Below are 18,242 nucleotides of genomic sequence, written 5' to 3'. Positions count from 1 at the left end.
CACACACACACACACACACACACACACACACACACACACACACACACACACACACACACACGCGCACAAATAAAATATATAAATATATATATATATATATATATATATATATATATATATATATATATACATACATACATACATACGCACCATTCAAAATAATGCAATCATCACAGTCAGAAATTAACTGATCAGATGTAGTCAGTGTTGTTTTTATGTGAAATCTCAAACAGTGGGGATCATAAAATTTGCCTTTTCTGCACTATAGAGCAATCTTGCAGTTGGTATATGTATGGTATTTTTTTTAATTTTTGATCAAGTGACGATTGAGTAATCATTTGAGTTTCGTATAGTATGCATGTATATATATATATATATATATATATATATATATATATATATATATATATATATATGTATATATATATATATATATATATATATATATATATATATATATATATACATATATATATATATATATATATATATATGTATACATGTATTTAGATACAATGCTGTGCTGTTTCTTAGTCTATACTGGAGAGAGGTACAGTACCAGAACAATCTCATACTCTTCCTGTATGGTAGGTGACCTGTCAGTCAGTCAGTGACTCAAGTAGGTCACTCCAGGCTGGGTTCCCAGCTTCCCAGGTTGCTAGCTGATTCCAGATTACCACTAGTACAGGAAGATGGTCTGACCATACACCAGTGGGTCTACCAAAGAAATTATTGTTTGACAGGGATGGCAGTAAGGCCCAGAAGTGATCTACTGGGAAAAGTAAAAACAAAAAAAAAAAATAGGGCAGCAGAGAGACTGAAAGGATTTTGGGATGAGTGGAAACAGAAAGAGGAGCGGAAGAAACAGTGTGAGGATTAAAATGGGAAGCCCAGCAGTATACATAATAACTACAGTGCCTGTGTGGACGTATTGGGCTATTGGTGCAGCAGTATACATGATAATTACAGTGTCTGTGTGGATGTATTGGGCTATTGGTGCAGCAGTATACATGATAATTACAGTGCCTGTGTGGATGTATTGGGCTATTGGTGCAGCAGTATACATGATAATTACAGTGCCTGTGTGGATGTATTGGGCTATTGGTGCAGCAGTATACATGATAATTACAGTGCCTGTGTGGATGTATTGGGCTATTGGTGCAGCAGTATACATGATAATTACAGTGCCTGTGTGGATGTATTGGGCTATTGGTGCAGCAGTATACATGATAATTACAGTGCCTGTGTGGATGTATTGGGCTATTGGTGCAGCAGTATACATGATAATTACAGTGCCTGTGTGGATGTATTGGGCTATTGGTGCAGCAGTATACATGATAATTAAAGTGCCTGTGTGGATGTATTGGGCTATTGGTGCAGCAGTATACATGATAATTACAGTGCCTGTGTGGATGTATTGGGCTATTGGTGCAGCAGTATACATGATAATTACAGTGCCTGTGTGGACATATTGGGCTATTGGTGCAGCAGTATACATGATAATTACAGTGTCTGTGTGGACATATTGGGCTATTGGTGCAGCAGTATACATGATAATTACAGTGTCTGTGTGGATGTATTGGGCTATTGGTGCAGCAGTATACATGATAATTAAAGTGCCTGTGTGGACGTATTGGGCTATTGGTGCAGCAGTATACATGATAATTACAGTCCCTGTGTGGATGTATTGGGCTATTGGTGCAGCAGTATACATGATAATTACAGTGCCTGTGTGGATGTATTGGGCTATTGGTGCAGCAGTATACATGATAATTACAGTGCCTGTGTGGATGTATTGGGCTATTGGTGCAGCAGTATACATGATAATTACAGTGCCTGTGTGGATGTATTGGGCTATTGGTGCAGCAGTATACATGATAATTAAAGTGCCTGTGTGGATGTATTGGGCTATTGGTGCAGCAGTATACATGATAATTACAGTGCCTGTGTGGATGTATTGGGCTATTGGTGCAGCAGTATACATGATAATTACAGTGCCTGTGTGGACATATTGGGCTATTGGTGCAGCAGTATACATGATAATTACAGTGCCTGTGTGGATGTATTGGGCTATTGGTGCAGCAGTATACATGATAATTACAGTGTCTGTGTGGATGTATTGGGCTATTGGTGCAGCAGTATACATGATAATTACAGTGTCTGTGTGGATGTATTGGGCTATTGGTGCAGCAGTATACATGATAATTACAGTGCCTGTGTGGATGTATTGGGCTATTGGTGCAGCAGTATACATGATAATTAAAGTGCCTGTGTGGATGTATTGGGCTATTGGTGCAGCAGTATACATGATAATTACAGTGTCTGTGTGGATGTATTGGGCTATTGGTGCAGCAGTATACATGATAATTACAGTGCCTGTGTGGATGTATTGGGCTATTGGTGCAGCAGTATACATGATAATTACAGTGCCTGTGTGGATGTATTGGGCTATTGGTGCAGCAGTATACATGATAATTACAGTGTCTGTGTGGATGTATTGGGCTATTGGTGCAGCAGTATACATGATAATTACAGTGCCTGTGTGGATGTATTGGGCTATTGGTGCAGCAGTATACATGATAATTACAGTGTCTGTGTGGATGTATTGGGCTATTGGTGCAGCAGTATACATGATAATTACAGTGCCTGTGTGGATGTATTGGGCTATTGGTGCAGCAGTATACATGATAATTACAGTGCCTGTGTGGATGTATTGGGCTATTGGTGCAGCAGTATACATGATAATTACAGTGCCTGTGTGGATGTATTGGGCTATTGGTGCAGCAGTATACATGATAATTACAGTGCCTGTGTGGATGTATTGGGCTATTGGTGCAGCAGTATACATGATAATTACAGTGCCTGTGTGGATGTATTGGGCTATTGGTGCAGCAGTATACATGATAATTACAGTGCCTGTGTGGATGTATTGGGCTATTGGTGCAGCAGTATACATGATAATTACAGTGCCTGTGTGGATGTATTGGGCTATTGGTGCAGCAGTATACATGATAATTACAGTGCCTGTGTGGATGTATTGGGCTATTGGTGCAGCAGTATACATGATAATTACAGTGCCTGTGTGGATGTATTGGGCTATTGGTGCAGCAGTATACATGATAATTACAGTGCCTGTGTGGATGTATTGGGCTATTGGTGCAGCAGTATACATGATAATTACAGTGCCTGTGTGGATGTATTGGGCTATTGGTGCAGCAGTATACATGATAATTACAGTGCCTGTGTGGATGTATTGGGCTATTGGTGCAGCAGTATACATGATAATTACAGTGCCTGTGTGGATGTATTGGGCTATTGGTGCAGCAGTATACATGATAATTACAGTGCCTGTGTGGATGTATTGGGCTATTGGTGCAGCAGTATACATGATAATTACAGTGCCTGTGTGGATGTATTGGGCTATTGGTGCAGCAGTATACATGATAATTACAGTGCCTGTGTGGATGTATTGGGCTATTGGTGCAGCAGTATACATGATAATTACAGTGCCTGTGTGGATGTATTGGGCTATTGGTGCAGCAGTATACATGATAATTACAGTGCCTGTGTGGATGTATTGGGCTATTGGTGCAGCAGTATACATGATAATTACAGTGCCTGTGTGGATGTATTGGGCTATTGGTGCAGCAGTATACATGATAATTACAGTGCCTGTGTGGATGTATTGGGCTATTGGTGCAGCAGTATACATGATAATTACAGTGCCTGTGTGGATGTATTGGGCTATTGGTGCAGCAGTATACATGATAATTACAGTGCCTGTGTGGATGTATTGGGCTATTGGTGCAGCAGTATACATGATAATTACAGTGCCTGTGTGGATGTATTGGGCTATTGGTGCAGCAGTATACATGATAATTACAGTGCCTGTGTGGACGTATTGGGCTATTGGTGCAGCAGTATACATGATAATTACAGTGTCTGTGTGGATGTATTGGGCTATTGGTGCAGCAGTATACATGATAATTACAGTGTCTGTGTGGATGTATTGGGCTATTGGTGCAGCAGTATACATGATAATTACAGTGCCTGTGTGGATGTATTGGGCTATTGGTGCAGCAGTATACATGATAATTACAGTGCCTGTGTGGATGTATTGGGCTATTGGTGCAGCAGTATACATGATAATTACAGTGTCTGTGTGGATGTATTGGGCTATTGGTGCAGCAGTATACATGATAATTACAGTGCCTGTGTGGATGTATTGGGCTATTGGTGCAGCAGTATACATGATAATTACAGTGCCTGTGTGGATGTATTGGGCTATTGGTGCAGCAGTATACATGATAATTACAGTGTCTGTGTGGATGTATTGGGCTATTGGTGCAGCAGTATACATGATAATTACAGTGCCTGTGTGGATGTATTGGGCTATTGGTGCAGCAGTATACATGATAATTACAGTGCCTGTGTGGATGTATTGGGCTATTGGTGCAGCAGTATACATGATAATTACAGTGCCTGTGTGGATGTATTGGGCTATTGGTGCAGCAGTATACATGATAATTAAAGTGCCTGTGTGGATGTATTGGGCTATTGGTGCAGCAGTATACATGATAATTACAGTGCCTGTGTGGATGTATTGGGCTATTGGTGCAGCAGTATACATGATAATTAAAGTGCCTGTGTGGATGTATTGGGCTATTGGTGCAGCAGTATACATGATAATTACAGTGCCTGTGTGGATGTATTGGGCTATTGGTGCAGCAGTATACATGATAATTACAGTGCCTGTGTGGATGTATTGGGCTATTGGTGCAGCAGTATACATGATAATTACAGTGCCTGTGTGGATGTATTGGGCTATTGGTGCAGCAGTATACATGATAATTACAGTGCCTGTGTGGATGTATTGGGCTATTGGTGCAGCAGTATACATGATAATTACAGTGCCTGTGTGGATGTATTGGGCTATTGGTGCAGCAGTATACATGATAATTACAGTGCCTGTGTGGATGTATTGGGCTATTGGTGCAGCAGTATACATGATAATTACAGTGCCTGTGTGGATGTATTGGGCTATTGGTGCAGCAGTATACATGATAATTACAGTGCCTGTGTGGATGTATTGGGCTATTGGTGCAGCAGTATACATGATAATTACAGTGCCTGTGTGGATGTATTGGGCTATTGGTGCAGCAGTATACATGATAATTACAGTGCCTGTGTGGATGTATTGGGCTATTGGTGCAGCAGTATACATGATAATTACAGTGTCTGTGTGGATGTATTGGGCTATTGGTGCAGCAGTATACATGATAATTACAGTGTCTGTGTGGATGTATTGGGCTATTGGTGCAGCAGTATACATGATAATTACAGTGCCTGTGTGGATGTATTGGGCTATTGGTGCAGCAGTATACATGATAATTACAGTGCCTGTGTGGATGTATTGGGCTATTGGTGCAGCAGTATACATGATAATTACAGTGCCTGTGTGGACGTATTGGGCTATTGGTGCAGCAGTATACATGATAATTACAGTGCCTGTGTGGATGTATTGGGCTATTGGTGCAGCAGTATACATGATAATTACAGTGTCTGTGTGCATGTATTGGGCTATTGGTGCAGCAGTATACATGATAATTACAGTGCCTGTGTGGATGTATTGGGCTATTGGTGCAGCAGTATACATGATAATTACAGTGTCTGTGTGGATGTATTGGGCTATTGGTGCAGCAGTATACATGATAATTACAGTGCCTGTGTGGACGTATTGGGCTATTGGTGCAGCAGTATACATGATAATTACAGTGCCTGTGTGGATGTATTGGGCTATTGGTGCAGCAGTATACATGATAATTACAGTGCCTGTGTGGATGTATTGGGCTATTGGTGCAGCAGTATACATGATAATTACAGTGCCTGTGTGGATGTATTGGGCTATTGGTGCAGCAGTATACATGATAATTACAGTGCCTGTGTGGATGTATTGGGCTATTGGTGCAGCAGTATACATGATAATTACAGTGCCTGTGTGGATGTATTGGGCTATTGGTGCAGCAGTATACATGATAATTAAAGTGCCTGTGTGGATGTATTGGGCTATTGGTGCAGCAGTATACATGATAATTAAAGTGCCTGTGTGGACGTATTGGGCTATTGGTGCAGCAGTATACATGATAATTAAAGTGCCTGTGTGGACGTATTGGGCTATTGGTGCAGCAGTTTGTTTGTTTGTTTCTTTCGGCTTTTCCCAGTTAGGGGTCGCCACAGTGGAACTCCGGTCCGCTAATGATTGGCAGTAGATTTTGACATGCTGGCTTGCCAGGCCTAACGCACAACCTTCAACGAAGGAATGCCCATTCATGCATGTCGCCACACAGAAGATGCTCTAACTGAGAATCGAACGGGCAACATCTAACTGTGAGGCGACAACGCTACCGCAGCACCACCACATGATAATTACAGTGCCTGTGTGGACATATTGGGCTATTGGTGTTCATCTCCTTATCATTAGGTCATTTCTTTTGTAATGTTGTCTGAAGTTTCTGCTTGTGAACATTGTGTTCCATGCATTTTTAAAACTGCACTTTATGTCATCTAAAAACACTCAAAAAGTCCAAACTAAAATGATACCTCATAGTTAAGCTAATTTCAGTATTTTAAGAAAAACTCATAACTTTCTGTGTATTAACATTTCATGCATAATTTGACAGCACCATATGGTGATGTATCAAATACACACATTATTATTTGCAAATTATATTTACTTAGCAGCATCCAGTGTTAAGCCCATCATTCAAATTGCTAATCTGTTACACGCTTTTTCATTTATCAAACTGAAAACATAATAGAAAGATAAAATTATCTCATTATTTTCAGCATTTATTTATATCTATAACTGTATCTCTCTCTCTCACTATCTGTATGAAATTAATAATAATCGCTGTTAAAGTAACATTAGAACTTAGGAGTGAAGGGGTATTAAATTTTCAGATGTTGAAACATAGAACTTGGTCTCTAATTTTAACGTGATAGCATACTGGATTGATGATTCATATTGCTGTGCTGAAAATGAGTTACAGTTATCTTTATGTAAACTTAAATGTAATTAATAGTAATATTGTAATTGATCCAACTAATTTCTTTCATTATACTATTTGTTCATATGCAGTATAATTGTATATAATGTTAATTATATTTAAAACCTAGATTTACCAAAATATTCCCATAAAACATTGTTTTTTTTTTTCTATCTTCCAGTGAATAGTATGTTAGGATTTATGAATATAATGAATGAAAAAGTTTTCCTACAAGAGGACAGCGACTGAATTCTTGAGCCTCATTTGCTCAAAATTAAACCCTTCAAGGATTAGAGCTTCTGCACTGGAAATCATTGCTGCTGAGTTTTGCCGGCAGTGATGCCCTTTTGGGGGGGAATTCCACATTCTTTGAGATGGTGCAACTGTGGAGTTGGTATATATAAGTTTGGGGGAGTGTATGTGCAGGGGGACTTTGGAGAATGCATTATGGAGATTCCAGTCATCAGCACATTCACTTTCATCCACTTGTAGTGGAAGGCAAATGACAGTAAAGGTGGGCAATGGAGAGGTAAAAGAGGTAAAGATTACACTTGTTGGTATAATTGTTTAGGAAAATTCTACAGTGTCATTCTTCTCTGAATTGAAAACAAAATACAATATTGATAAGGTATTGGTTAAAAATTTGGCATTTGCGGGCTGATTTATAAGTTACAGGAAGTGTTAACTTTGGGAAAAATACATTTTCCTAAATTGTTACAGTGTTACAGTATTTCATTTTGGTATTGGATAATAATTATTTTAACTCATGTTTGTCTGTAGTATATAAAGGTTGTTAAATATCAAGCCTGTTTTCCTGAGTACTATTAGAATTTTTACAGAAAATGTATCCCAGTAAAATTTATTATCTTGTAATCTTCTTCTGGAAGAATGTTCTCCCTTTTCTGTGAATTATTTACATAGCACTTAATTCACTGAGCTTGTATACTAGTGACAAGCAAAACTTTTCGTAACATTTTTTGTGGTTGATGGAGATGTAATGAGAATATGACAAAATAGAATGGCAACATATATTCTAGTATTGTGAGTCTCTTGATAAATGTTAGTGTGATATGCAGTCATTTAGTCAATCTCTATAGAAAGTGATAACTTTAAAATATGTAAACGTTTAGCACTGTTTAGTTTATAATAAGGAAATGCATGCTGTCATCATGGAAACTAAATGAGATTAATTCTAGTTTGGACTAAATTAGAAATCTTATTAGAAAAATCTGAAAGCAAAATTCTAAGTAAATGATTATGTTAAGTGAAAACACATTGGCCATAAATGTAATATATTATTACTGAACTGCTTGTTTATTTTAGTTAATTCTTTCATTTTCTGCCTTTTGCATGTAAGCTTTTTTTGGTCTTAGTTTTATATGAAATAAAAATGTTTGTATGATCACATTGTTAAAAACCTATATGTACAATTAATTGACTTTTTTATTCTTAAATCGTTTTGTGTGAATTAGTTTGAATTTCACTAAAAAAAAATCTTTGAAAAGGAATAACTGCACACGAAGAAATAATGTTTTGTAGTCAAACTGGCTGCAGAATGCTTTGATATTCCTGGAATTTTCCAGAAGTAAGCATTTTTTCACATTTACCAAAGCTATGTAGCTTTTCTGACAAGCTTAGAACACTAATTGCTTCTCTCACTGCTGTTACATAAGTGTGCAGTAATATATCTGGACTGTTGTTTTACACTGCCAACATGATTGAACAAGTCACTGTAGCTGTTGTTTGTAGGTAGAGCAAAGATAAAGACAAAGCTTTTGTATATGACCACACACATAATTTATTTGTAAATCTGTATCAGGGACAAGGCCAGAGACCATTTGTTCACACCATTCAAACCAGCACAGAGAACAAGTTAATCAGAGAGAGTTAATTTCCCATCATAAGAAGTAAGGAACTGTATCTGTGGGATTCAGAATTCTGGCAGTTTTTTTTCACAGAAGGTTACTGCATTGTTGGGTTAGAGTCTCTTAGTTTTGTTTGCATACTGTGCGACTCCAAAAAAGTCACTTGCCTAGGTAGAGTTATTGTGTTGGTCCTGAAAGGATATATTTTTGTGTAGATCAGTTACCTGGTTAGCAAATGGATAAAGTAATGAACTACCAACGTTTCCAATCACACTGACCTGTACATATAGAACAAGTTTAGACTCCTCTGTATGTCAGTGTCTTATTGCTGCTGTAAAGTCGCATTTCTGTCGCTTCCTCCCAACTTGCCTTGCCTGTACACGTATGTTTAAAATTGATAGCAGAATGGTCAAAGAATTGCACCACTGTATTCTGTAACTGTGTGTTTAACACATTCCTGACCATCAAATAAGTCTCTGTCCATACTCCTCCTGTTTGGCCTTTCATCATGTAAATACACTTCTAATTTCCATACTAGCCTTTCAGGTAACCTTTTTTGTATCACCCTTATATTTTACTTGTCTCTCTTTCTATAACTCCTACTCTATACTCTTATCGTAACTTATCTCTGCTCTCATCTCTTAATTCACTCAGGCCCCAGCTAGCTACTGTCTCCATCTTCCTATTTCATTGTGGTGACACTGAAACTAATCCAAGACATCTGTCCTTGAACTTATCAGCTTGTTAATGCCTGCAAGTTATTAGGCTATGTCAGGTAAATTGTAGTATAAGAAACACATTTTAATACAGTTACATGTATGTTTACATGTATGGCTACCTATGAGCCAGGCTGTGGTTGCCAGACCATTTCACTTACCTTTCAAAAAACAAGCAAACAAACAAAAATAATGAATAACAATAAAGGGTTATACTGAAGAACTTTAGATCCCCATGGGTTTATCCCCATAGCTGTCAACATGTTACTTTAGCAGTGTAGTTTGTCAACTGCTGTGTCATTCTGACAGCTCCAAAGACTGGATGAGAGGCTGTTTTTTGATAATTCTATGGGGGGGGGGGGGGCACCCTTTAACCCTTCCTTGCTCTCTGTTTTAAAAAACAGAAGATGCATGAGAGGATAAGGGGGATGGCAAACCCCATCAATAATAGAATTAATGATCTATTGTGTATCTGTAATTATTTGTACTATCTGTCAAGTCTGCCTGTCTAACTGACTATTTAAATAAATAAAAGTAATAATGGACTACACAGAGAAAACATCTAGTTGCTTATCTATTCTTTTTGTGTCTTTTTAACTACCTGTCTAGGTAATACATTATATGTCTGAATAAAAATGAATAGAATAATAACTCTGGAATGGTGTTTAAGCAATAATCCACAACTGTATGTGCGTATATCAAGATTTAACCATGGTTGGTGTGGTTTGATCATGAGGGTGAAGTCTGAGTGATTAAACAAAGGTAGCTGTGGGTAAATCCTGATATACCCACAAACAGAAGTAGTTTATTACTATTATACAATTACAATATTTAAGAAAGAAGTTGCTTACCTGTCTTAAATAATGTATTTGTATAATGGCGCACCAGTCTTCATCCATGTTGTCTTCTGTAGGCTGATGCACTGCACTTGTATATGCACTTGCATTCCCATGGTTGCACAGTACAACAGTGCAGGAGAAGCAATGGAGACAATGAATCTGTTTTTTTTTTAAATGGGATTTTATAAGGGACAGTGCAGATATACAAGGAAAATTATGCTTGTCTCTGCTTTTTTAGTTTTGCAGAGCATACATGATTTTTCTCGCATTTTGCTGTTTTCCCCAGCATATTCCAATAGAAAATCTGTCTGCTCAATGGTACATCAGTGGTGGGACTTTTTTCTATTAGTATATGCTCGATTTACAATGAGCACACTGGCTGGACTGTCCAATCAGTGTGTTCTTTTTTGAGTAGCAATAAACCTATAAGGATAAGGCATATGAAGAGTTGTATGAAAGATTGGACACTAAGGAGGGAGAAAAGGACCTGTACCAATTGGCTAGACAGAGGGACCGAGCTATGAAAGCTGTGCAGCAGGTAAAGGTGATAAAGGATAATGAGGGAAACATACTTACAAACGAGGGGAGTGTGTTGAGCAGATGGAAAGAGTACTTTGAGGGGTTGATGAATGAAGAGAATGAGAGGGAGAGAAGGTTGGATGATGTGGGGATAGTGAATCATGAAGTGCAATGAATTAGCAAGGAGGAAGTAAGGATAGTTATGAAAAGGATGAAGAATGGAAAGGCTTTTGGTCCAGATGACATACCTGTGGAAGCATGGAGGTGTTTAGGTGAAATGGCAGTGGAGTTTTTAACCAGATTGTTTAATGAAATTTTGAAAAGTGAGAGGATGTCTGAGGAATGGAGAAAAAGTGTTTTGGTACCAAATTTTAAGAATAAGGGTGATGTGCAGAGCTGTAGTAACTACAGAGGGATTAAATGTATCAATCACAGCATGAAGTTTTGGGAAAGACTAGTGGAAGCTAGGTTAAGAAGGGACGTGATGATTAGTGATCAGCAGTATGATTTCATGCTGGGAAAGAGCACTACAGATGTGATGTTTGTTCTGAGAGTGTTGATGGAGAAGTACAGAGAAGGTCAGAAGGCATTTCATTGTTTTTGTAGACTTTGAGAAAGCATACGACAGGGTGTCTAGAGAGGAGTTGTGGTATTGTATGAGGAAGTCGGGAGTGTCAGAGAAGTATGTAAGAGTGGTACAGGATATGTACGAGGGTAGTGTGACAGCGGTGAGGTCTGCGGTGGGAGTGATGGATGCGTTTAAGGTGGAGGTGGGATTACATCAAGGATCAGCTCTGAGCCCTTTTCTTATTTGCAATGGTGATGGACAGGTTGACAGATGAGATCAGACAGGAGTCCCCGTGGACTATGATGTTTGCAGATGACACTGTGATCTGTAGTGAGAGTAGGAAACAGGTGGAGGAGACCCTGGAGAGATAGAGATATATTCTAGAGAGAAGAGGAATGAAGGTCAGCAGGACTAAGACAGAATATATGTGTGTGAATGAGAGGGAGGATAGAGGAATGGTGAGGATGCAAGGAGTAGAGGTGGCAAAGGTGGATGAGTTTAAATTCTTGGGATCAGTAGTTCAGAGTAATGGTGAGTGTAGAAGAGAGGTGAAGAAGAGAGTACAGGCAGGATGGAGAGGGTGGAGAAGAGTGTCAGGAGTGATTTGTGACAGACGAGTACCAGTAAAAGTGAAAGGGAAGGTCTACAAGAGGGTAGTGGGACCAGCTATGTTATATGGGTTGGAGACAGTGGCATTGACAAAAAGGCAGGCGTTAGAGCTGGATGTGGCAGAGTTAAAGATGTTAAGATTTGCACTGGGTGTGACGAGGGTGGCCTGGATTAGGAATAAGTATATTAGAGGGTCAGCCCAGGTTGGAAGGTTTGGAGACAAAGCCAGACAGGCAAGGTTACGTTGGTTTGGACATGTGCTGAGGAGGGATGCTGAGTATATTGGGAAAAAGATGCTAAGGATGAAGCTACCAGGTAACAGGAAAAGAGGAAGGCTTAAGATAAGGTTTATGGATGTGGTGAGAGAGGATATGCAGGCGGTTGGTGTGACAGAGCAATTTGCAGAGGACAGGAAGAAATGGAAACAGATGATCTGCTTTGGCCACCCCTAACGGAAACAGCTGAAAGAAGATGAATAAACCATTATTGTATAATGAATAACAGACCACTGTTTCTGTTTGCATAATCAAGTCATCCTACTATTCTGGGCCTGGAGTTACACAAGCTCCAGTGTTCTCCATTACAGCCACTTACGCAAGCTCTAGTCCTCAACATTACAGCCAAATAAAGGACCATACTCTGAATATAATATTATCTCTACATCCCTAAAATCTGGGTCCCCCTCCTTCTTTTTGAATCACATTTAGAAATGACAGGTTTAGTATAAGAATGAGTAGGCCAATCCCTCATCACATGTCTAGTGCATGTTACCATAATGAGTAGGCCTATCCCTCGTCACATGTCTAGTGCTTGTTACCAAAATGAGTAGGCCAATCCCTCGTCACATGTCTAGTGCATGTTACCATAATGAGTAGGCCAATCCCTTGTCACGTGTCTAGTGCATGTTACCATAATGAGTAGATCAATCCCTCATCACGTGTCTAGTGCATGTTACCATTCTATTGTAGCTGAAGCTGGTCTCAGATCTGACTTCAACCTGAACTACCTGCTCTTGGATGGTGTCACTGCAGGATATGTTAATCTTGCCACTGCAGACCTGTATAATCCCTTAGGGTCTCACAAAATAATCTCTAATATGCAGAGCTCTGCCTAATGGTTAAACATCATGTCATAATTAGCAAAGACAGCAACATTAACTAGAACCTAAACATTCAGACTGGTCTTAGGGCAGCACTGTCAGAGAATAACGGGTGGTTTACTGAGGCAACCAGATCTAATATGAGCACTGGCTTCAACTCCTGTATGGGTAGGATTCTTTTAAACAAAACTAAGAAATATCCCCTGCACTGATAAAGTTCTGGACATAAAATGATGTATTAGAAAGAAAGAAACAGTTCACCATTTGTTATTTTACTTCATCAGATGTTTTTGTTGGTAATAGTAAGTTAAAAGACTCTACCAGCTAGAGTATAAGTTTGGGCAATGGTGCAAATAATGGGCATATATTAAAAATACATGGGCAGTGACTTATTGTATTATATAGTAAGAATATTTTTTACCTTCCACTGAACTCCTCTCACTTTATTTGGCAGGCAAAACAAAGCATCTCACAACAATGAGGTTTTTTTTTTGCTTCTTTCAACTGATCATCCCAGGTACACCTTTAAGAATATATTCAAGGGGCAATGCATTAAAGCTGCCCGCATGTCATCTAACAAATCTGTTATGGTTAAGGAATTGGAATTTATTAAATCTATGTTTTTAAATAGGGGTTACCCGAATGATATGTTAAATGATGTTATCTCTTATGTTACACGTGAATGGGGTAACAAATTCTTTCCAATTCTAGGGAAGGGTGACCTGTTTAGGAAAAATTCTTTTTCCTCTCCCTTGCATAAGTCTAGAGTTTGTGTCTTGACTTTTTCCCCGTATGTGCAATACATTAAAAATATTATTTTTGAATGTTGGAGATTATTACAATCTGACAATGATTGTGTGAACATTTTGGGCAGTCAACCCAGTTTTGTGTTTAGAACAGGTCCAAACATTAAAAACCTCCTTGAGTTAAAGAAAGAACCTAGATTTAGTCTTGGAACTACAAAGAAATGCGGACATTGTGGGCAATGTTCGTCAATATTCGAAACTAGTGGCGTTAGGTTGGACAATTTTAACAAAACATATGTTAAGAGTAATGGTGGTAATTGTCATACCCCTCGAGTGGTATACCTAGCACTATGTTCCAAATGTTCAGTGTTTTACATCGGAAAGACCGAGAGGCCCTTTAGAAAACGTATTTACGAACATTTATACAAAATTAGAAAAGGTGACCTCAAGAACGCCTTAGCCCAGCATGTGTCAGTTTATGATAATACCCATTATTTTAAGTTTTTTATTATAGATAGGGTTGATATTGTCCCTAGTGGGGGGAATTGGAAAGTAAATCTGGCCAAAAAGGAAGCTATTTGGCAGTTTAGAACTAACGCCACTTGCTTCCCAGGGGTTAATGATTTTATTAGTATTAAGCCTTTTTTACAAGCTTAACATTTCTCAGATTTTAATAAGTGTTGACATGATGTTTGATTTATATGTATATATGTATTTGTATTGGGTAGGTTACATATACACTACTGGAATTTTTTATTGTGAGAGCTGTCATGAGTGTTTCTTTAAGATTTTTGGCGCCTAATTTTGTAGAACTGTGTATATAACTGAGCTGAATTCTTTGGTTCAGGGTTCTGATAAAGTCTAATTTTAGATGAAAGCGCTTAACCCTGTTTTCTTTCTTGTGGTTTGTGTTCACGATTGAATAAATATTTCATCTGTTTGGCATCCAGTGGAATTTTTCGCTCAGTGAACACCTTTTATCTGAGGAGTGTGCAGTTGTGTGTTGGATCCTTTGGGCAGCCTGTATTTTTCGTTTTGTGTTGTTCTTGATTACTTTTTACGTGGCTTCTTTCAACTTGCCAACCTAGTCTTTCTGATCCCTAGTTGATCTTTTTGCTCCATCTATCCTGCCGTATGGAGCACCCAGCACCATCACATGCTGGGGTACTTCCCTGTCTTATGTACAATTATATTATTTCCTAGAACTAGAAGGTAAGACTCAGTTACCAGTCATGTTATATTCTGTGCACCAGACACCCCCAAAGCTCTTTGTCTGGGTCATGGTCGGCAGTGCAAGTAATACTATATTTAGCAGGTGATCTTGTGCACGTGTAGTTTCGTGGGCATGCCCTGTCTTCTTGCAGCTGCGTTGTGCCACCAGGGGGCTCATAATTTTGTGTGCTTATTTCCCTGGTTCTGCCATGCCCCTTTCCAGTGAAGTGGACACTTCACGCCCCACCTGTTAAAGTGGGTAGGCATTCAGTGCCACCAATTTGACCAGTTGCAGCCAGCACCAGGCCCCTTTCTCAACCCCCCAAGTTCAGTAACGTTACTGTCAGGTCCTGAATCTCTCTGAGCGTGGCATATTTAATGTCTGTCTGAAGTGAAACTACTGCAGATGGTTACAACCTTAGTTTGGTGTTTGTCAAAGTCTTAATAGTTCTGGCTGTGGGCTAAAGTCTCTGAAGAGTTTGAGAGCATTATGTAATCATGAAAGAGCTGAGGAGAGTATGCAAAGCTGAGATAAGGCAGGATCTGTACAACTACAGCAGGGTGAGAATATAGAAATGTGGTGTGGTAACATGACCATTACCCACTGACAATATGCCAAAGTTGGACCTATACCAGTGGGACTAGAAATGTCCCTCAGATATCAATATGTAGAGTGTGGTCATGCTATGCAAGTGGAATTTATTGGTGATTTCTGTGATCAAAGTTTACATTTTTGAGCTTTGATATGTGTGCCAGTGTAATATAGGAAGTTACTGTAGGAATACAATGAAATCTGTGGAGCTTAAGAGAATTATGAAATTCTGGAGGTTTCCTGATAAGTTGATTTACAGGATGTGGAACAGTGGCTGCCAGAAGTGCAAGTGGGATGGATGTTTGTGGTCCATGTCCTTGCAGGGCTGTGCATTTAGTTCAGTGAGTAAACTCAAACCTGAAATCAAGGATTTAGCCAGGTATATCTTGACTTGTAATTTTTTTTTTCTAAGCAACTCTAAGAAACATAGTTTAAAGAGGCTAGAACATCTAAAACTACTTATTTCATCTAAGCTCAGTTACAAAGATCTGTGCAAAGTATGTTGCAAGACAGTCAAGAAAGAGCTTTTTTGTGATTGTAGGGGACAGCACCTGAAAGTATATATACATTTCTGAAGTGCATGGAGGCAATATTCATGTGTGTGTTTTAATATTCATTGGGTGTGGGGGCAGCAGTTGGAGGCCTGAACATACACGCACACACACACACACACACACACACACACACACACACACACACACACACACACACACACACACACACACACACACACACACACACACACACACACACACACACACACACACACACACACACACACACACACACACACACACACACACACAAAACTTTCTGGATACATCACTATCTGATTATGACATCTAGCATCATTGAAGGAAAGTGAAATTGCCATCAGACTGACTTCTGGGCCATAATGCCTTCATTGTGTACTTCCTGCAGGATTTAGCGGACAGTGTTTATGACATCTCAAGTTCTACCAGCACCGAGGAAGTGTGTCTTGATAACAGCTTGGGGCTCACCGTAAGCTACAAACAGAATGGTAAGTAAAAAGATGTCTATTTATTTCTATTGTGTAGCTTTACCACTGTGAATTGCTAAGCTTCTTAAGTGTTGGAAACACTGTTTGTAGCCTAGCTGAAATTTAGCAGGTGACTGGCAAATATGGTGGTGGTTGTACTTCTTATGAATCCCTTCACTCTTAATGCTAGGAGCTAGCAGCCACGTGGCACAAAAGATCTGATGCATATTTTTCCTATTGGTGCCTCCTATTACTGGTACTCAGAATTGATTTTACTGTGATTTCATGGCAGCTGCTGCTTCTTGCTGTCTCTTGGTTACAGATGAATGACGATTGGAAAGCAAGGATAACAGGGTGTCAGATCTTCACTGTAGTAAACAAATGATAACAAGCAAAATTTAAGGTACCTCAGTGTGAACATTTCATGAAAATTTAAATTTAGTCAGATGACCACATCCAGAGAAGATATATTTTACTAGAGTAGGCAACACACTGTGCAATAGATACAGTAAGAGTCGTTGACTTGAGAGTTGCGGTGCCTGTGGGACTACATAGACTTCAATGTCAGAAAAATGATCTTGTCCAAATGAGTAAAACACAAAGTCTGGTACCAATAAATTCAAAGTAAAAATTGTATCTGACGCATTTTAAGATAAAACTTATAGTGTATAATACAACTTTTGTCACAGTTGACATCATGTGGTTTGGATGTACGAATAGTACCACTTTTTGTGGTTTCATTACTGCAGTCATATATCTGCAATATAAACCTACTTTTTAATTTTTTTTTATTTCTGAATATGCTACCTTTGTGTCTTTTTGCATTGGGACTTTTATGGGCTCAGCTTCACACAATCATCTATCTCTATGTGGAAGAAAAGGAAAGTGTGGAGGTGCTGCTTTAAATGAAGCTTGACCGAGTTACAACTCTAGCAATGCACTGTTTAATTTACTCAGTGTACATTACTGGATGCATGTTGTCCATAACCTTTTAACATCAATACTTAATAGGTTGACAGGTTCATAAGTAAGTGTTAAGCTAGCTGCCTTTGCGTGCTGATTTAAGAGTAGCCAATTTCACTTTTTGTGCTTGAAAAAAACTATCCCGCTTGGTTATAGATTGGCATTACCTATCCCGTGGTTGAGATAATTAATGAGAATAATTGGAATCATACCATATACAATTTGAGTGGTCCATGTAAGGGGATAAATCATTTAGGAGCTGCCTCTGTTAGTTAGCAGTACTGGGGGCACACCTGTGGTAAATTTTCTGTTTCCTGTATATAGATCTAAGTCACACTTGAATATGGACAGGGATGAACTTTGTGTTATGTGGATGGGGATTCTGTTTCACAGCAGCATTATCCTTTATGACACATAACTGTCCCTCCAAACCATTCTGTTGATGTTGCAGAAGAGGTTTAGATCCCT

General features: G+C 39.0%; 1 protein-coding gene across 1 annotated transcript in view; it reads left to right on the top strand.

Moving 5' to 3' along the window:
• LOC122790810 (interferon regulatory factor 8-like) overlaps positions 1-18,242 on the top strand; it is a 198,885-nt gene that overhangs the window by 134,796 nt on the left and 45,847 nt on the right. The window contains exon 5 of the mRNA XM_044058435.1: positions 16,733-16,832. Within this exon, the coding sequence (XP_043914370.1) occupies positions 16,733-16,832 (100 nt within the window). The remainder of the gene's footprint in view (positions 1-16,732; positions 16,833-18,242) is intronic.

This window comes from Protopterus annectens, chromosome 16.part0 (assembly GCF_019279795.1).
Source record: "Protopterus annectens isolate FY-2018-M chromosome 16.part0, PAN1.0, whole genome shotgun sequence".
Classification (NCBI taxonomy): Eukaryota; Metazoa; Chordata; order Ceratodontiformes; family Protopteridae; genus Protopterus; species Protopterus annectens.
The sequence above is the reverse complement of the archived record's forward strand: the minus strand, read 5'-3'. Positions and strand labels throughout refer to the sequence as shown.